The sequence below is a fragment of the Gavialis gangeticus genome, unplaced genomic scaffold (assembly GCF_001723915.1).
Source record: "Gavialis gangeticus isolate Ggan-Ray unplaced genomic scaffold, GavGan_comp1, whole genome shotgun sequence".
In the NCBI taxonomy this organism is placed as follows: domain Eukaryota; kingdom Metazoa; phylum Chordata; order Crocodylia; family Gavialidae; genus Gavialis; species Gavialis gangeticus.
Window position 1 is genome coordinate 36410736 of NW_017729008.1, and position 18722 is coordinate 36429457.

The 18722-nt window shown below is 48.1% G+C and overlaps 1 protein-coding gene across 1 annotated transcript in view; it reads left to right on the forward strand.

Annotated features, from left to right (window-relative positions):
* Positions 1–18722, forward strand: part of ITIH5 (inter-alpha-trypsin inhibitor heavy chain family member 5) — a 72094-nt gene that overhangs the window by 38100 nt on the left and 15272 nt on the right. Inside the window, exon 8 of the mRNA XM_019509603.1 lies at positions 16294–16465. Within this exon, the coding sequence (XP_019365148.1) occupies positions 16294–16465 (172 nt within the window). The remainder of the gene's footprint in view (positions 1–16293; positions 16466–18722) is intronic.

Consider the following 18722-nt stretch of genomic DNA (forward strand, 5'->3'; position numbering starts at 1 on the left):
CATTTTTCTTTTGTCATTTCCCTCCTTTTTCAATGCATGGGGGGGGGGGGGGGAGCCCCCAATTAGACACGTGTGGCTTTTTAAATTTCACTTACGAAAATACGCATTTGTCAAAAAAGAAAAATGTCAGGAAAAATGTTGAAACCTTAAAAAAATGGTTTAGTTTACTTTTATTTTTCTCCCCCCTGCTCCCCCAAAATGCTCACTGTTGTCCAACCAGCCCAAGCTTCCCCCTTGTTTCCATGGCTAATCTTTACTTCTTTGGTAGTGTGAGCCTTACCTAGTAGCAGCACTCTCGGTGAGGCAGGATGCATAGAAACATAGGGCTGAGGAGGGCTCTCTGGACCACTGGTTACGGTTGCACAGCTCTCCCGTGATGCTGGATTGCCTTCTCCCAGCCTCACCGAGTCCCAGTGACTAGTGAAGTGCTCAGCGGTGAAAGAGCCCTTGCTTGCTCCTGTGGAGATGGAGACAGGACTTTGCAGACTTTCTCCAGAGCCTACGCTCTGCTCAGGCTCAATAGCTCTTCTCTCCCACAGCCCCAACCTCAGCGTTTATGTGAGCTGAAAAATTCTAGTTTAATTAGGATGGTAGGATTTGAGTGGCTTTAAGAGCCAGTCTCCAAGGTTAATCCCAGGCTGTAATGTTTTAAATAATGGGACAGAAAGAAACACTAATGCCCCATAATCTCTGACCTCATCAGGATGAGAATAAAACTCTTTAGTGGCAAAAGGTTAATCCTTCTATTGAGACAACACTCGAGTAGGTCACACTAGTGCTTAGCACTGAGTGTTAATCCCCTGGGCTCAATATTACATTGCTGGTTGCTCGCTTTATGCTCGGCAGGCAGGAGTGGATGAATTTTTGGCTTCACCCTTTCACTGAAGAGACAACAGAGACATTTTTTTTTCAATCAAACAACCCAGCAGCAGAATTTGGGGGGCCAGTCAGCAATATTGCTTTCCCCAACAGACTGGTGCAAATGCCTTTACATCTATATTTAAGTGACAGCAGGTTGTTATAGTAAGCGTCTGTGTGCTTAGTGATTGCATGGCTGCCACACAGGGCACCAAAGAAGGTAATTTGTTGTCCTAAAAGTCCCGCTTGATTTTTAGCTCACAGCAAAGGTGGATAATAGTTGCATAGTTTCATAAATGCTAGGATTGGAAGGGACCTGAACAGATCATCAAGTCCAACCCCCTGCCCTGGGCAGGAATGAGTGCTGGCATCATAATACCCCAGCCAGATATCTATCCAACCTCTTCTTGAAGACCCCCAAGGTAGGGGAGAGCACCACATCCCTTGGGAGCCCATAATAGAGGCTGCAGCTTCCAAATGAAGATACGATTTCATAGACTTCATAGATTTCATGGACTTTAGGGCTGGAAGGGACCTCGGAAGATCATCGAGTCCAGCCCCCCGTCCAAAGGGCAGGAAGTCAGCTGGGGTCATAGGATCCCAAAATTATGATGATTATTCAAAGCAAAAGACTGCTTAGGAGCGGGAGGTGCAGAGGTGGGTGGTGGTGGTGCTGGTCAGGGTTTTTATGAATGAGAAAGAGAGACGCCCATATGACAATCTCTGTGCAGAAGGTTTCTGAAACCCTTGGCATTATAAGGACTGAAATCTTGGCCTATTCTCAGATGTGTCGCAGAACTCCCATTGACTTCAATGGAGCCTGGATTTCACTCGTCCCACAGGTCTTAGAGGTGATCTCATGTCTATGGTCCTGTTGCCTCTCTTTCTCCTGTGCTTTTCCTTTTCTGAAGTTCCAAGTTTTGGGTTCCTCCTACCCAGCCTGTTTTTTTTTCCAAGGACAGGGTTGAGGAGGCCATGCCCACTTAAGCCTACAGGTAGGCACCAGACCTGGGAAGTTGGCCAGGGAGGCTGCTCTGAGCTGGCCCCTTTGCAGCTGCTCTCAGGCCTTCCAAAAGCAAAGAGCTTATGGATACTGTGGATATGTGGTCAGTGTTGAACTTCTGGGTCTGGAGCGTGCCTGCGAACTTAGGTGGTTGGGAAGTGCTCAGCCCCTTCTCCTCCAGGACCTGACTCTGCAGTCTTTGAAGGGACAGGCTACAAATCCAGTACGAGTATGTCCATACCGTGTCCCTGGGTGCAGGGAGGGATACTCTTGCCATGGCCCATCTTCAAGAGTGCCAGGGACACGATGTAGACAGGCCCTTAGTGGCACCACCTTGTCCACATAGGAGACAGACCCTTTCTTGCATTGTCAAGAGGGATGATGGGAGGGTGGCTGAGTTGTGTTGCTTCCAGCCTTGGTTTGGACTCCTATTGAAGATTACGCACCAGCCCACCTAGCTGGAAGTGAGTACCTGATTATTTGAGCTAGGGACGAAGGGTGTCATGTTGTCCTACACCCTTTTGTGTAAATGGCCACAGAAACTGGCATGCTTGAGCCACGTTGGAGTGTTAGGCTTGGGAGAGCTTTGACCTTGATTAAGTTATTAGTCTACAAGGAGGCATGTTTTTTTCTACTGTGGTTTTAATAGCATCTAAATTTGGGTCCTTACATAATAATATCATAATTATTAGTGATGCTATGCCACATTTCCCCAGCTGAGGGGTCAGCCCCAGCTGTGTCTCACAAATTCCTGTACAGGGAATGGCAGACAGGGAATTTGTGAAAGGAAAGAAACTGGTTCATGCATTTGAGTCCTAGCAGGCAGCTATTATTGCTGTGCTAGTAAGGAACATGCTGTTTGCTTCCCGGAGATCTTGTTCCTCCCTCTGCAAGGTGAAAAGAGAGAACGTCCCCAGTGAAATAACTGCATTAAATATGAGCCTGAAGCAAATGGAGAACATGCACTTCTTACTAAGATTTGTGAAGCACAAAGGCTTGTTGTGCTGACTCTGATCCTATATATTATGCCCACTATGGTGGCAACAGAAGATCAGGTCAAGAACGTCCTACAGCATGAACTATTCAGTGGCATATCCAGGGCTATGATAATGTGTCCTGAGATGTTTCTGACTCTAACATCTCTACTCCACCGACCTGTGGGTATTGGGTGCGGTAAAGAAAGCAGAGAACGTAAAGCCCTGTTCACACCTGTTATTACTAAACCAGAGCATCTCATTATAAAACCATTCTTCTCTGAGCTTTGTGCAGCAGTTAAAAGTTGCAAGGAACTCTGCCCGTGCCCTCTGGCAAGATGTAAATGAATGGTTTGCCCAAGATTTCAGCTTTTGTTACATGAATATTGTTGGTTTCCACCTGCACAAATAGTTTTCAAACTGAGGTATGCATACTCCCTGGGGTAAATGGTGCTGTGCCAAGGGGGGCATGCTTAAATTTTAATAATGGCAGTGGAGCTGCTGGTTGGTCAAGGCCCAGTGAGTAATGGTGTTACTGCACGTTGATCTCACTAAACATGAAGAAACGTGTAAGGGGGACAAGCAGCAATATTTTGCAGGTAAAGGGATATGTGGCCAAAACAGTTTGAAAATCAGTGATGTACGACCGGATTCCCAACTGTGTTGTAACTAGGCTACAAGCCACTGGTTTAGATCTGGATCGCCTGGTCCTGTTACTCAGAGCGTGGGCATGGCCGGTGACTAGCTCACCTGCTGGATTAAGATGGGTTTTGTACAATAAGGCCAGCAACAGGGTCATTCTGGATCTGCTTCCTTTACAAAGTATGTTTCTCTGCAGCAAAAAGATTTGAACCTGACTTTTTCTGCATGATGAAAACGATTTCTCCCCCCAGCCAGACCATCATCCCTTCACACTAGGACAGGTGGGGCTCTTCTATGAAGATACTAGGTTATGTACACACTTAAGTGTGAAAGTTTGTCAGTATTTTGCAAGTATCTATGCCTACTTTCATAGTTTTGAGCAATAAAATCTTCTCAGGTAAGGATCAACGGGATTAGGAATGAATTCCTAATTTATATGGTAATTTGGGGTCAAATCCCACAGAGTCAAGAGAGCAAATAAAATTCCTACTATCTTGTACCTACAAGTTTTTCCTGAGTAAGGACTTCTGGTTTGGGCCGTATAAATACACTCATTCCAGGTGCTGCATAGGCACTACATGAAAGTACTCCAACAAATTCGTTCGTTATGCCCCTGTCTGCAGCAGGAGATGCTGGAATTCACCATCTCAGGCAAAATTAGAGCCAGCAATCTGGGGCGACAAGATTGTGAAAGGCCAGGATAATCCATGGCAGATGGGTTTAGTCTAGTTAGGGCTTAAATTCAGCTTGATTGACTAAACTTTTAAGGAAGCTGCTTTAACTGTGAATGAGATAGTGGTTTAAAGGGACTGGGGTCATGATAAGTTTGTTTAATATTTAATTGCGTCCCTGTTGGACAGATTTACTTTTATCGTTGTTTTGAGTCCTAAAAAGATCTGAGTACCCAGTATATACATTTCCCTATGTATACATGTCTCTCTTGATTTCCAAGTGATTTCTGTGGGGGAATGTTGCACTCTATGCAAACAGCCTATGATGATGACCACCACTAAGCCTGACACTTTCCCAACCCCACATGCCCAAAATAAATGATCTCTCTTGCTAGTTGGCCTGTTGACTAATTTGAAAAACAATTTCTGTCCAGGAGAATTACCTTAAACTGGCAGGCAACCTCTAAAAAAAATGTACTAACTGCAGCTTTCAGTGGTTTCCAAAGCTACCATGCATGTGGTGGCTGTCAGCTTCTCTGTTTAAATTTGGGCTTTATCAAACACGTTCGTGCAACAATCTGGATGCGAATGTAGGATCAGTTCACAAATTACGCCCAACAAAGAATATGTCACTGCAGATGCTTCATACCCCTCCCCACTCATCCCATCAAACATTCGCATTGCTTCAGACATCCCATTAGATGAAATCACAGGCGATTCATAGGAAGCATAAGCACTGCTATACTGGATGAGAGGTCTATCTAGGCAGGTATCCTGTTTATGACAGTAGCCGGCACCGCCTGCTTCAGGCTGGCACTTCACATGATGCAGACCTGGGTTAATGTGTCCTCCACAAACCCTGTAGTCGACACGTTGGGTCCCACAAGGAATAGAAGCAAATTCCAGAGCTTGAAGCCCCCTGAAGTTCAACTCTCAGGACGTATGGAAGAAGTATTCCAGCTGATTTTAGGTGTTGGGAGAGGTACTGCCTCTCCTACAAAGTCCAGATCATGGAGGGCTTTGATCAGAATGAACTCTTTGAACTGGAAAGCAGAGGTGGTGCAGGCTTTGAAGCTGAAGACCTACTGGACTCTGACCGAAAGCCCAGTGAAGTCTATGGGAATCTTTCCCCTTGACTTAATGGGTTTCAAAACTGCCCTTCAGTTGCTGCATCATGACATGGCATTAGCACGTAACATGCTTAAGTGACAACGACTGCTGTGCAAACTGTCTACTCCTGCACCTGCGTCTTTGCCACTCTTATTGAAGACATGTTCAAGGCTTCTTGGTTCTGATGCCCCGTGAACCATAGAGGAATCGTTCATTCCCCGCCCACATGCAGCCACCTCTGGGGTGGAAGGTGGCGTGATCTAACCACTGCAGCACTACAAGCAGCCTGAGTGCTATTCTCTGCTCTGCCACTGGCCCGTCGGGTGAGTTTGGTCATGTCCCTTCACCTCTCTAGAACCTCGGTTTGCCCTTCTGTAAAGGTTGCTAATGCTGTTGCCCAACTGTGTCAAGCACTTTGAGATTTATGGATGAAAAGGGCCATCTGCAAGTTATGTAAATATTCTGTATTGGACTTAGTTTGGCAATTAACATGTTTTCAAGTGCAACCCTAGGGACCTGGCCAAGAGAAAAGAAGAGAAAGCTGTGTTTTAAGGCTGGTTACGTGGAGATGTCCTGTCCCCTATGACCACAGAGAATAGTCTAAGGAACAATGGACTGAAAATGGCAACAAGGTTGGCTATTAGGAACATCTTTCTCACTGTGAGGGTAGAACAAACTACCCAAAAACATAGGGAAGGCTTGGAAGTTTTTAAGAAGAGGTTATGTAGATCAGCGGTTCTCAATTTTTTTACGTTCCTGCCACCCATCCGTAACTCCTGTGAATTGAGCATCACCCCATTTCAATAATTGATTCAGTTACTGCAACACGTAACTCCTGGTGCAGGGGTGAGGGGGAGCAGGAGGAAGGACCACTTCCTCAGAGATCACTGGGGCAGGGAGGAGCCTGCCCATGGCTCCCCATGCAGGGAAGAGAGGCCAGGAGCATGCACTTAGCTCACACAAGTCAGACAGAGCAGCCTGTGCTTACTTCCTTGCATAAGAGCTGGGCAGGAAAGAGCGCCACAGCACCCAGCACCCTCAAAAGGATCATGTAATCCCCCTGGGTGCTCAGGCACCCTGCTGAGAACCACTGGGTTAGACTAACACGGACTGGAACGCCTTATTCAGGGATGACCTGCCTTGAGCAGGGGGTTGGACAAGATGTGACCTCCCGAGGGCCCTTCCAGCCCTGCTTCTGTATGCACGTATGGATATTTATAGCCAGGGAGCACTTCTGATGCTGGGGCAGACAGTGGTAGGTAGAAGACATGGAGCCGTTTTAGCTTGTTCTAAGTCAAGAGAAAAAGCAAGTGTGCTGGAATAACTGAAAAAAGTCATTGTTTTCTGAGGCTGCCTTTGGCTTTTCATTCACATCCGCCTAAAACACTGCTTCTCTGTGGCTGGCACCAAGATACCATATGCCATTTCAACAACACATTCATAAACATCTGTGTGCGACATCACTGCTATTTAGTGCATTGACAAGCTCTTCAATGAAAGCCACCCATGGTCCGCGGGGCGGAGAGGGAGATCAGAGACTCCAAGAGCTGCTGCCCTACTGTGTCCAGTTCTGGTGTTTGCACTTCAAGGAGGATGAGGAAATCCTGGCAAGAGCATAAAGGAGGTCACAAAAACAATCCAGGAACAGGGAGAGAAAAAGCCTTTTGATGTGCGGTAAAGATCTCACTCCGATCAAAGAGGAGGTTGAGAAGTGACTTGATTGCCCTATGAAGGCAAGTGGAGAAAAGATAGCTGGAGTGATCTTCAGTGTTATAGTCAAAGGCAGACAAGAGCCAGCAGCTGAAAGGTGAAATCAGATAAATTCAACTTTGAAATAAGTTGCCATTTCCTAGCAGCGAGGGTGAATAAACACAAGGCATTTTTCCTATATGGAAAAAGTAGACTTGCTGTCCCTTGGAGTCTCTGAGAGAAGATTAGACGGTGTTCAAAAGGCAGGCTTTTATTTGGTTTCATCTATTCTGTGGCTTCCATCTACAGTAGTGGGGGCCAACCTTTATGGCAGATGTGCCACAAATTAGGCCTGCATCCTCCATGGGTGTATTGACACATGCAATTAATTCAAAGCAATAAACTCTGGAGCAGTTTGAACCAGAGTAAAGTACTCCTAGGTGCAGTAACTACATGTGCACCCAGAACAGCAGCAGTTTGACCTGGGGCAGGCCTGAGCTGGCAGGGGGCACTGGGGATCATCCCCATGGTGGATGGTGGCAGTGGAGGGGCTGGCTGGGGCGTGAGGGTGCTGCAAGTGCAGAGCCATGTGGCTAGGTAGTAGGCAGGAGTCTGGCCTCGGACTGGGCTGACTGGGTGCACTTTACACCTGCAGTCAGTGTCTACATGTGTGTTTAATCTCAGTAAATTACCTGGTGTAAGATAGTTCTGTCTGCAACACTACTATTTTACTGTAGCATAAATCAGTTTACTGTGGCCCAATACTGTTGTGCGTGTAGACGATGCTGTATTCTGCAGCTAAGTAATCTACTCTGCAGTTAAGCGCATGCACAGATACAGCCCCTGAGTGCTACTCTGATCCCTTCCTGTGCTCAACCTGCTGCTTTGCTTTCTGTTTCTTGCCCTAAATGCTGCTGTGCTGCCTGTCCCCTCCTCAATCTGTCACATGCCATATGCAGAGTGGCATGTAGGTTGGCCACCACTGATCTACAGGATTATAGTGGTCCATTCTTGCCTTAGGAGCCTATGAATTTACAGGTCTACCCATGTGCAGTCCGTTTTATAGTCCTTCCTCTGTGGGGGCAGTGTTTCCAGTGGTTAAAGCACAGGACTAGGTTTGACCTGGGTTCTGTTCATGGCTCTGACATGATCGTCTAGGTGACCTTGGTCATGTCTCTTACCTTTTCTGTACTTCTGTTTCCCCTCACGCTGTTTGTCTCGTCTGTTTAGATTGGTGGCTCTCAACCTTGTTGGACTTGAGACACCGCCTAATAGCCTCAAGGCATCCTTTGCCAGACTCAAAGCCCCTCTCAGAGAATGCCAACTCTTACTTTTCATTCATTTTTGCCTATGGAAAAATAAAAGCACATTTGTATCTGTTGCAAAGAACTCAGAAAGCCCACAACCAAGCAGAATGGTTTTTTTGAACACTATGGATTCCTATTTGAAATCTCTGCATTTAACTAGTGAATTGTGTTTGCACACCAACAGTCCTAACATTGTCTGGCATCTCGTGGCACCCTTGAAAGGATCTCAAGGCACCCCAGGGTGCTACGACACCCTGATTGAGAATCACTGGTTTAGCTCGGAAGCTCGTTGCGGCCCAGATTGCCTCAGGTGTAGTGCCAACATAAAGAAGACCTGATCTCAAGAGATGTTGCCCTAAACCAGATAAAAATGACTGTTGCTACTTTCTCACGGACCCCCATGGACCGTTACAGTCATCTATAGTCATTACTTGGTTTGGGCAGTAGCCACAGCCTTGGCTAACTGGGGAAATGAGATGGAGAATACCACAGCTAAAAGCATGAGCTGCTGTTCTTTGGCTCCAGCTGCCAGGGATTTTTCGAGGGATCAGTGATGCACTAATGTTCTTGGCAGCTGGGCACGAAGGGGGTGTGATAGTACGCGCTGAACGGTGGGTTACACGAACAAACAGGGTGTTCTCCAAACTTGCCCAGAACTGCAGCGACCACCGGGCTGACGGACATTCAGCAAAACATCACGAGAAAAAAAAAAAGCTGCTTCCTCTCCACATCGTGTGAAAAGGAATGTAGGATAATTGATGTAAAAAGCATAACCGCCCGGGCCTCCACTAGAAGAGTGACTAATCGCCGTTGAAATCACCGTTGACTGCATCTGCTGCAGTGCTGGAACCCCCTCAACACTGTCCGAGCAGCTGATCTGTAACTTGGGGCCAAGGAGCAAGTGCTCGGGATAGTTTTCAAGTGGTGGGACAAGGGAGAGAGAGAGATGAGGCAGTGCACGGAGGGCAGAGGGTAACTTCTGTCTCGGCATTGACCTTTTCATGATAACTCCATGGAAACTGCTTGTCCAGATGCTGGTTGGAGTTTCAGTGGAAGACTTGTCTGTTCGGGGAAGCGATCCCACTTACAAAGAATGAAGCCGGGAGAACAATTTAGGGCTTCATGCACCGCCGTGTGTCCCTCTGGCATGGCACCCTGTGGACATACTGCAACACTGCATTGAAGCCCTTAAACTTACTTAACACCTGTTCTCTTCACCTAAACTCGCAAAACCAAAAAGGATTGATATGTAGTTTACAACTTTACACTTCATTTTTATACATAGTTTGCCTATATAAAACCCTTTACTGGTGTTAATTCATTCTCGCAACAGCTCTGCGAGGTTAGTAGGGGTGCATTATATCTATGATAGCTCTCCGGATGCTTGGACTGTGATGTCTATCACAGTATTTAACCTACTTATCCCAGCCTCCACCATCTGAGTGGTATTATCCCCATTGTAGAGGTGGGCAACTAAAGGGCACAGAAACTCAGGGTGCCTTTACTCCGCTTCCACAGCAGTCGAGACAGCTGCAGGGAACTCAGCCCCGTGCGCTGTTCCCAACTGCATGCACCGAACTGGGAACCAAGGCAGTGAAGGCACCTTGGAGAGTCTTCCCCATTGCCACTCTCAAGATCTGTCTCTGGTGTGCTTGAGAGAAGTGGCAGCGGGCACCCCGAAGCATCCTCTACACTTCAACAGGAGTTGGGGCATCCAGCTCCTATTGAAGGATTCAAGTCCATATGAGCATTTGGGTCTGACTTGACCAAAGTCACGTGAGAAGTCTGTGACCAACGGTGGAATGGACTGGGAGTCCTGAGCAGCCATCCGTGCCATATCCACTAGACCATTTTTTCTTCCCTCCTCAGCTTTTCAGACTGGGAAACTGAGGCAGAATGATCTTTTTCAGGGTCCTGTAGTGAGTCCATGCTGCCCACTTTACTAGCCAAGTATGGGCAAGCAAGACCAGGCAACCCGCTGAGCTTTAGGAGACTGGTCTGTGTTGTCAGGAGCAGCTATATCCAAATGCTACTCGCTTGCTGGCAGTGTCAGTGAAAAGCAAAACTCCCGTTGTCTGGAGTCATTCAGGAATTGCACTTGCTTGTATGCTGAGCATCTGCTTGGAGGAAAACACAAAGATGCATTGAAAGAGAGGGTGGATGGCAGTGAGCTGCCTGATGCTGACTTCAGAGAATAGAAAGAGTAGATTGTCTTAGTTCCCGCATTAGCAGGCGTGGAGTGAATGAAGGGAGGAGGTAAAAGGACGAGAGGAACAGCTGAGGTTTAAAACTTTTGCTCCACATTATTAATCTGTGTTGCACTGTGCATGGAGAAGGGGGCAGAGGAATGCTGAATCTGTAGCACGGCATTGGGGCTCACTAGACACGAGTCCAGATCTCAGCTTTACGTTGGCCAAATCATAGGATCTCTTGAGTACCTTGGTTTCCCTACTATAAAACAGGGCTGATAATAATCCTGCGCTTCTCTTGCTGGCTTGGATCGCATGCCGTGTGGATCTCCTGCTGCAGTTCCTACCGCAGCGGGCTCCCAACCTCTGCCGTGGCTCTACTGTAGTAACGATAGTCATTGCACCCGCAACCTTTCTTTTGGCATTTCCTGAGCTCTGCTGGGATACGGGCAGTTGATGCAGCTGATCAAACAGTGGCATCTGGTAGATGTGCAATCGCTTCTGTTAACTGAGGCTCTGGCTGTTGTGAAAGTATTTCCTATTTCTTATGTGGGGGAGACAGTTATTACCCAATTCATTTCCCTGTCCTCAGTGTTGCCCTCAGCCCCGTATTTCTTGCACTTTACTCAGCTGGGTTATAGCTGTGGATGGCCCAGTGGTCAGAGCTGCTGGCTTACCTCTCTGGCCTCTGCTCTTCCATAGGCGCCCCAAAACCACGTTACATAAAACCAGGTTGTCAGAGATATGGGGGCACCTACTTCCCATTGATGTTAGCCTGTATGTCTTGGCTCTCCATTTGAAAAAAGGGGCTAATAATACTTCTCTACATCCCTGGCGTGTGTGGGAATGAAGATGGCAGAAACAGGGGGTATAGAAGCACCTTTGGCAGACAGACAAGGCAGAATTGTTTCCTCCCATTACCTTAACACAGGCAAGCTGAGATTTTTTTTCCTGATATTCAGCCAAGATTTTCCCTTTCTTAACGTCCTCCCCTGGCTTCCAGTTGTGTCCCCCATGTCAACTCTCTGCTCTTCGGCAGAAATTTATGGGCAGTTACTAGGTCTCCAGAGGATGAAGTACAGAATAGCTAGGATGTCTTATTACTGTCCCGGAGATGTAAGTTCAAGCCCTGCGCTGGGCTTGTGAAGGCTGTCTTGGGTGAGATGGCTATATCAAGGGCATGCCCCTGCAGTATAATTTTAGGGTGTCACAAGGGTATTGAGGAATGAGCTTGGCGAGGCTGAATCCTGGGAGAATTTCCTCTGCCTCTGGGAATCATTGCCAAGAAGGGTTTGAAGAGTTTACATATGGCATTGCAGTGACGCAGATGCTGGGCTGATGTCAGTGCAAGTCTCTGGAAAGGCTTCCAGGACCACTAATGGGCTCAGTGTCAGGCGTATGCATATCAGGAGGGGTTAACCAAGGCAGCAGTGAGGGCATGGAAAGCATAAGCGTGTGGGATTGGAAAGTGCATCGTAATGAAGCAATTGATGCTCTGCTACCACTTAATAGGGGCTTCACTGTCTGGCAGTGCTAGGGAAGCCTAACAGCCCAGCATTGTCTCCTCTGAACTGCTTGACTTTCATTTCATGCCTGACGTCTTCGCTTTACCCTTGGCCCATTCCATACAACAACTGCGAGATTGTGGTGCAAATGTCACGGGGGTGACCCTCCCGTTTCAGGAAGGTCCCCACCTGGCCTGATGCCGTCGCCTCGGCGGCTGGGAATGCCCGTGTCAGCGTCTTGCATGAGACGTTTTTTCTCTGATTATTTGGCTTCTTCCTGGCTCCTCTGGGCTTTCCTGCGTCACTGGCAGGAGAAGAAAGGACAGGCGGCATGGGCACCGTGAGCTGCATTGACCACTGCCTGAAAAGCACTCGCCCTTGCGTGCTGGCTTGGGAAGGAGGGGTAGTCGCTGGGGGTTCGACAGTGGGACAGCGTGGCTTGTACTCCAGAAAAAAAGATGAGATTAGACCGTCGGGAGTCCTGAGTTCATTCCCTACCTCTGCCGGTGGCTCCCTGTGTGAGCACTTAAGCTGTTAGTTCATTGCATTGTGCCTCGGTTTACCCCCTGGACCTCAATTTGATGGAGATGCTGCACCTCACTGATTCCTGATTTCAAAGCGTTTAGAGAGCCTTGACTGAAAGGTAATATATGATGCAGTTTATTATGAGCAGTAGCATTGCTGGGTGTGCCACGGGCTCCTGCCAGCGTTGGCCTGCAGATAGGAGCCTGGAGCAAACGTAAACCATTGGGCTGTGTGTTCACGCAGCTTGTGTCGGGTCCCCAGTGGGCGTCTGCTCCAGGTCCCACCTGCAGAGTCCCGCTCTTCAGTCCAGCATGGAGAGACTGATGCCTTCAGCTCTGGTCGGGTCCCTGCGGTGCCAGCCACGTTGGCAGCTGTCACAGCCGCCCACTGCTTTTGACTCACGGGGGCTGCAACCGCAGAATTGAATCTGTTGCACATCCCCGGGCACCGGTCTGCTCATTTTCTCCTGTGCCAGCTTTGGAACGAGGACACCTCCGACCTGCCAACTTAGCCTCTTTTCAAGCCTGTTTCTCTGCGGTGAGATTGACACGTCACTCCTCCCCGCAGAGTGAGGAAAAGCGCTTTCTGCCAATTTCTGGTTTTATTGTGACTTCCTCCTCCCGCACGTTCCCCATCGTCTCCACCTGGTGCATCCAGGCACGTCTCCAGGCGGCTTTGCTCCCAGCCTGTGAGCACCTGGCACGACGGCACTGCGATATCCTGAATGGGGCTTCTGTAGAGATGCTAATGGCAGTGTAAATCCCAGGGCAACTCCACTGGCATTTTACGCAGCCCTTTAAGCTAGCGGTCTGGAAAATGCCAACTCTCCAAGAGTTAACTTCCCAACTGAGCCGTGAGAAAGCTTTCTGCAGCAAGTTGCAGTGGCATGACTCATGCAGGGCCCTGGCAGCATCTGAAGTGCTGGGACACCAATAGGTGTAGAGGAAATCTGGAATCTCCTGGCAGCAGCTGTGACTATCTGGACAAAAGATAAATCCTAGCCGTGGCCTTACATGGCCAGAATCAAGAAACTGGCCCCAGGCACTCTGCTCCAGAGCCAGCCCCATGCACGCTCCCTCCTCGCTCTCGTCGTTGGTCAGTGCAGAGGCTGTTTCCAAAGCAGTCCGTTCGGCACGCTCTGCTCGGGGCAGCATGTTTCAGATGCCAGGGGACATCAGCCGTGCAGTCGCGCTGATGAGCTTCCTTTCTTTCAATGCCCTGCCTCATACCCAGCCCTTTGCAGAGGAAGCCTGGGCCCTTCCAAAGACTGGGAGAGCGAGTCTTCACCAGGGCACCCCAAGGGAAGACAAGGTCTAATAGTCACAAACTGCAGGAAGACTGTTTTAGACCGGACATTAGGAAAAACTTCATTATAGTCTGAATCTCCAGAGTCTGGAATAGACTCCCCCCACCCCCGAAGTGGTGCAAGCACCTGTCTTAGCTACCTTCAAGAAACGTTTGGATGCTTATCTTGCTGGGGTGATCTGACCCCAGTTGACTTCCTGCCCCTTGGAGGTGAGGTCCTTTCCAGCCCCAATGTCTATGAAACCACGTCTGTCCCATCACTAGTGTAACTAGGCCGGGGCAAGGGGTGTACCCCGCTCCCCTCCCTGCCAGGTGCCCTTGCTGGAGCCTGCTGCTGTGGGGGAAGCCCTGATCTGCCCCTGCCCAGGTAAAGAAGCTAGGCAGGGCAGTGCCGTGCCAATCAATGTGTCTTGGGAGGGGCAAGGGGGTGAGTGGAGCAAATAGACTGGCCCTTCCCTCCTGCCCTTTACCCCCACCCCAGCCTTTGCAGTGGCAGAAGGAAACCCTGCATTGCCTCTGTCGGTGCAGAGGAGTTGGGCAGTGCAGGCCACACCAGTGTATTTGGAGGGGAGGTTAGTGGGGTAAGCGGAAAGGTGCTCCTGCCTCTACTGTGGTCAGCATACCCTTGCCACCTCCCTGCTGCCCCAGGCACTCAGTGAACTCCCGACGCTGCTGTCTCCAATGGGCCGTGTGGGGCCGAGGAGCCCTGGTTGCACTGCACACTGTGCTGGTCGCAAGGACACAAGCACATCTCTGCAGAGAGGTGCTTCCCCCTTGCAACAGCCACGATCAAGCAGCTTTGTCTCAAAGATGATGCAAATAGAGGACAAGCAGGGAAATTCATACCAACCTGGTCCTGTCATGGGCAGGTCCTTTTTCTGTCTGGCAAAGCACCTTTGACTCCCATGAGTTTCAGTGGGGAGTCGAGGCTCCTCAGTGCTGTGTAGGGTCGGGCCCTTAGCACATGTATAAGCTAAGGTCAAACCTAGGGAGGAATAAATACTTTCGGTCCAAATTGGGCCTCACCCCCCCCAACCTTTTGCTCATTTTGGGACCCAACTAAACCCATACACGTACATGCACATGGGCGTGTGTGCACGTGTGTATCACACAAAAAAATTACTTGAAAAAGAATTGGTAAGTTTGCACTCAAAAGTTCGGAAAAGTCAGGAATAAGTGCCTCTGAGATCCTTCACTCTTGTACTAAGTGCTACACTTCCTCTGTCAACAAGACTCTGAAGAAACAGGAAATGTCTGCTGCAGGAAAAAGATGGCCTCAAGGGTTTGGAAAGTCCTCAAACTCTTGGAGCTTTTCCAGTCTAAAGCCTAGGGCTTGACCCACTGTTGGACTCTCTGCTCCCTGCTAAGAGAGACAGGACCACCCTCTATCACAGTCTCAGATCTGTGTTCTCTTCGCTGAACCATTCGTGGAAAGCTGTCTGCAGAAATGTTGCATTGGCTTAAATCTTAAATCATGGCCAGATTGGACACAGAGGGAGAAATCAGAATAACATTTGGCAAGTGTTTACAAACTGGATAACAATCACTAGGAAGGAACTCAACACACTTGAGGCCTGATTCAAAGTCCATTGCAGTCACTGGAAATGATCCCACTGGACCACTCCCATCTCACCAGCTGGAGGGATGATGAGAGATCCTGCTGCAATGGGTCAAGTTGTTTGCAATTACTGTACATCATTGGCTTCAATGTGGAACCAAGAGGGATATAGCACTCAAATTTGGTGGGGCTTTTCAGTCTCTCTCCCAGTTTTCTTTGCATAGGAACCCCCAGCATAGAGCTATTTCCATGAGTGGTGATTACCTAGCTGTCAATCTTTGTGATAGACACCTACATGTATTCTCCCATGCTGTCCCCTAAACTGTTCCCTGTAAGTGTCTCTGCAAATCCATTACATTATCCTCCTCTTAATCTATATTTAAAATCCACCTACAGATGTCAGTGCCTAGAAGAGCCTTGGTAATGACTAGGCAGTGGGGGCCAGACACTATTCAATCTATTCAGCATGTAAGTGGCACTGTACACCTAAGTGCAACACTACGGCACCCTGCGTCCCTGAAAGCCAGTTAATGCAAAAGGTGGCTAGATCCTCCTCCACGCAGCTTTTTTTGTGACTCAGTCTCAAGAGCCAGGCAATGGCGTGTTACAAAAGTAGAGGCATTAATGGATCTTCAGAGACATGAAGAAGGTGGAAGAGAATCACACTTAGGTGGCCAAATTTATTTAAATGCCCGTTCGGTTTCTATGATGTTCTCCTATTCCACCACTCACCGTGCTTCCCCTGTGCTCCCCTGTCAGTGAGTTTATCCAAATATTGTCTCTTATCCTACTCTTCTTTTGCAGGCTCTTTGGGGCAAGAGCTGTCTTTTGTGCAGTGCTAAACACAACAGAGCTTCCCCTCAAGGCACTAAAGCAATATAATCACCATTCAAAAGAGCCAGGCTTACAGTCATTAAAGCAGTAACATTTGGACTTATTCTCCATGCTTTCTTCCAGACCAAAGAAGCCCTCTTCACCATCCTTCAGGACCTTCGGCCTGAGGACCACTTCAATATTATTGGGTTTTCCAACCGAATTAAAGTCTGGCAGCAGGACCGTCTGGTGCCGGTCACTCCAAATAATATAAGAGATGCCAAGAAGTACATTTATAAAATGTCACCTAGCGGAGGTAAGAGATGGAGATATAAATGGGCTTGTTTTCTTTTACGCAGTTAACGACGCCTTTCAGAAGAAAGATCTCGCCAGTTTGCCCAGTGTAGTTTTCAAAGCGTAGATAAAATTGGCCTTGGCCTGTTGCCACTGAAGTTTCTGACATCCAAGGGAGCACATTTAGCCAACATTGAATATATTGGAAAGTGCCACTCTGCTCTCATAAGCTTCCCAACTAATCACTCCCAAAGTGTGCTCATATGGTGTTGGCTCTTGGATCCAGCTGCTTGACAGCATTAAGAGACAGCTAAAATACATATAAATACATATACTCTTGTCATTTATCCTCACAATTGCAGTGCCTGCTGCTGGGGGGAATTGCTCCTGTGATTGGGATGGAAGGGGAGATGGCGAGCGCCATGACCTCTCCAGCAAGTTGTAGTGCACAACTTTGGGAACCCCGACAATCTAATAGTCTTCTTGGGTAACCAAACTCCCCATGAAACACTCAGATCCCCGGCCAAGCCTGCTGTACAAATCCCACCGCAAATTCTTATGAAGACTTTTGAAATTTGAGTTAGCTAAAGGTTTGCAAGGGTTTCCTGTGCTTCTCCTTCCCTTAAACAATGTCCGTTCATTCTTATTGAGGGCTGGAAAATGAGCAAACAGGATGATCAGCTACGCTGTTTGCATTGTGAACAAGAGTCTAGGAAGAGGGCGAGACCCACCCTGCTAAACAGTTACCAAAGGTGGGACTAGGACCAATTGAACAAAGCCATAAGACCACCATTCAACCTGCCAGCTGAGCTTCTGTTGAATAGGCTTAATTAATAACAAGCCAAAAAGAGAGGAAATGATTAACTGCACGTTGAACTCTGGAGTTCAACAAAGACCAGTGTACTGCTTGCCCCGTTCTGGGAGGGCACTGCTTCGTTTGGCTTCTTGGGTGGAAGCAGATATTGGTGGGGGGTGAGAGGTGGGGGCAATTCCTCCTTGGGACGTGGGTGTGAGGACATGCACCCATCCACTCACACACTAAAGCAGACAAGTCTTTGCCTGAAAAACAATTTGGGAGGGGGGGGATTGCCTTCGGGGTTCAGTTGCACCTCTGCTAGATTGCTGCTTGAAAGGACAGTATCAAAGCTACAGGGGTTGTTTTTTCACTGCTTTTAGGAATGCATATGAACATTTGAGTGTGGCATTTGAACGCCAGAGATTTGCCAGTGTTTGGCTCTAGGGACACGATTTGACCTGTTATAAGGAGGTTCTAGGTTTAGAGTCCCAACTCCTAAATTGCAAAAAAGAGATTGAGGAATTTGGTTTTCAGGCCATATTATCTAATATCTTTTACCTTTCTTTTCTACCCCCTTTATCTCTTTTTTTTTAAGTTCATACATGATGTACATGTTCGTAGACATATCTGCTGAAACAGAGACAAGCCTCCTGTTACAGCACGCTCCCCTGCTGGACGCTCACCCGGCTGTTATGTCTAGGTCCCGATACACTAGACCCATCCACTTAAGTTTCCTGATGCTGAATGAGCTCCAGTGCGCTCTTCTTTTCTCTTGGCTTTTGTGGCGCACAGATTTACTGTGTAACCTTTCACAGAAATGGGACCTCAGGTATAGCTGCCCGACATCTCCAAGTTCAATGCTCCTTTGCTCCCATTCACCTCTGCTGTTTAAGCACACACTTTTCCACAGCTCCAACCTAGAGGACATCTGGTATTCCCATTGACTTCTCCAAGGACTTGTGATAGTTCAGGTATGTAGCGCAAAGGCTACAAAAGTCCATCGCTTTTTACTTTAGCTACCACAAGAGATATACAAAGCCAAGTAATACAGTTTAACCACCTGTATGCTCATTTTCCTTATTGTTCTTGAGTATCGTGAAGACCTAGTTCACAATTCTTCGTGTAGTCCCAAGTGACCTCCTTCCAAATCATAAGAATATGCCATTTGTTGCATCATGAGAATATACCATTTATGGGGTCAGAACCCCTTTATTCGGTCAAAACCCAACCCAAGAACTGCCATTGACTGGATCAGACCATAGGTCCAGTTGTCTGTATCCTGTGTCACACAGTGGCAGAGGGCGGATGCTGAAAGGGAGAGGGGACAGGGGTTTTTCCACACTGTTCCTCTCTCACTTGCAACCTCCATCATTGAGTTTTTTCCTTTTACTTCTACAGCTATGTCTTTCTTCCTCGTTTCCCCCCACCCCCTCAGTTTAAAAGGACTAGGAAAGGATTCCACCTGGGAGTCCCCCCAAATTTT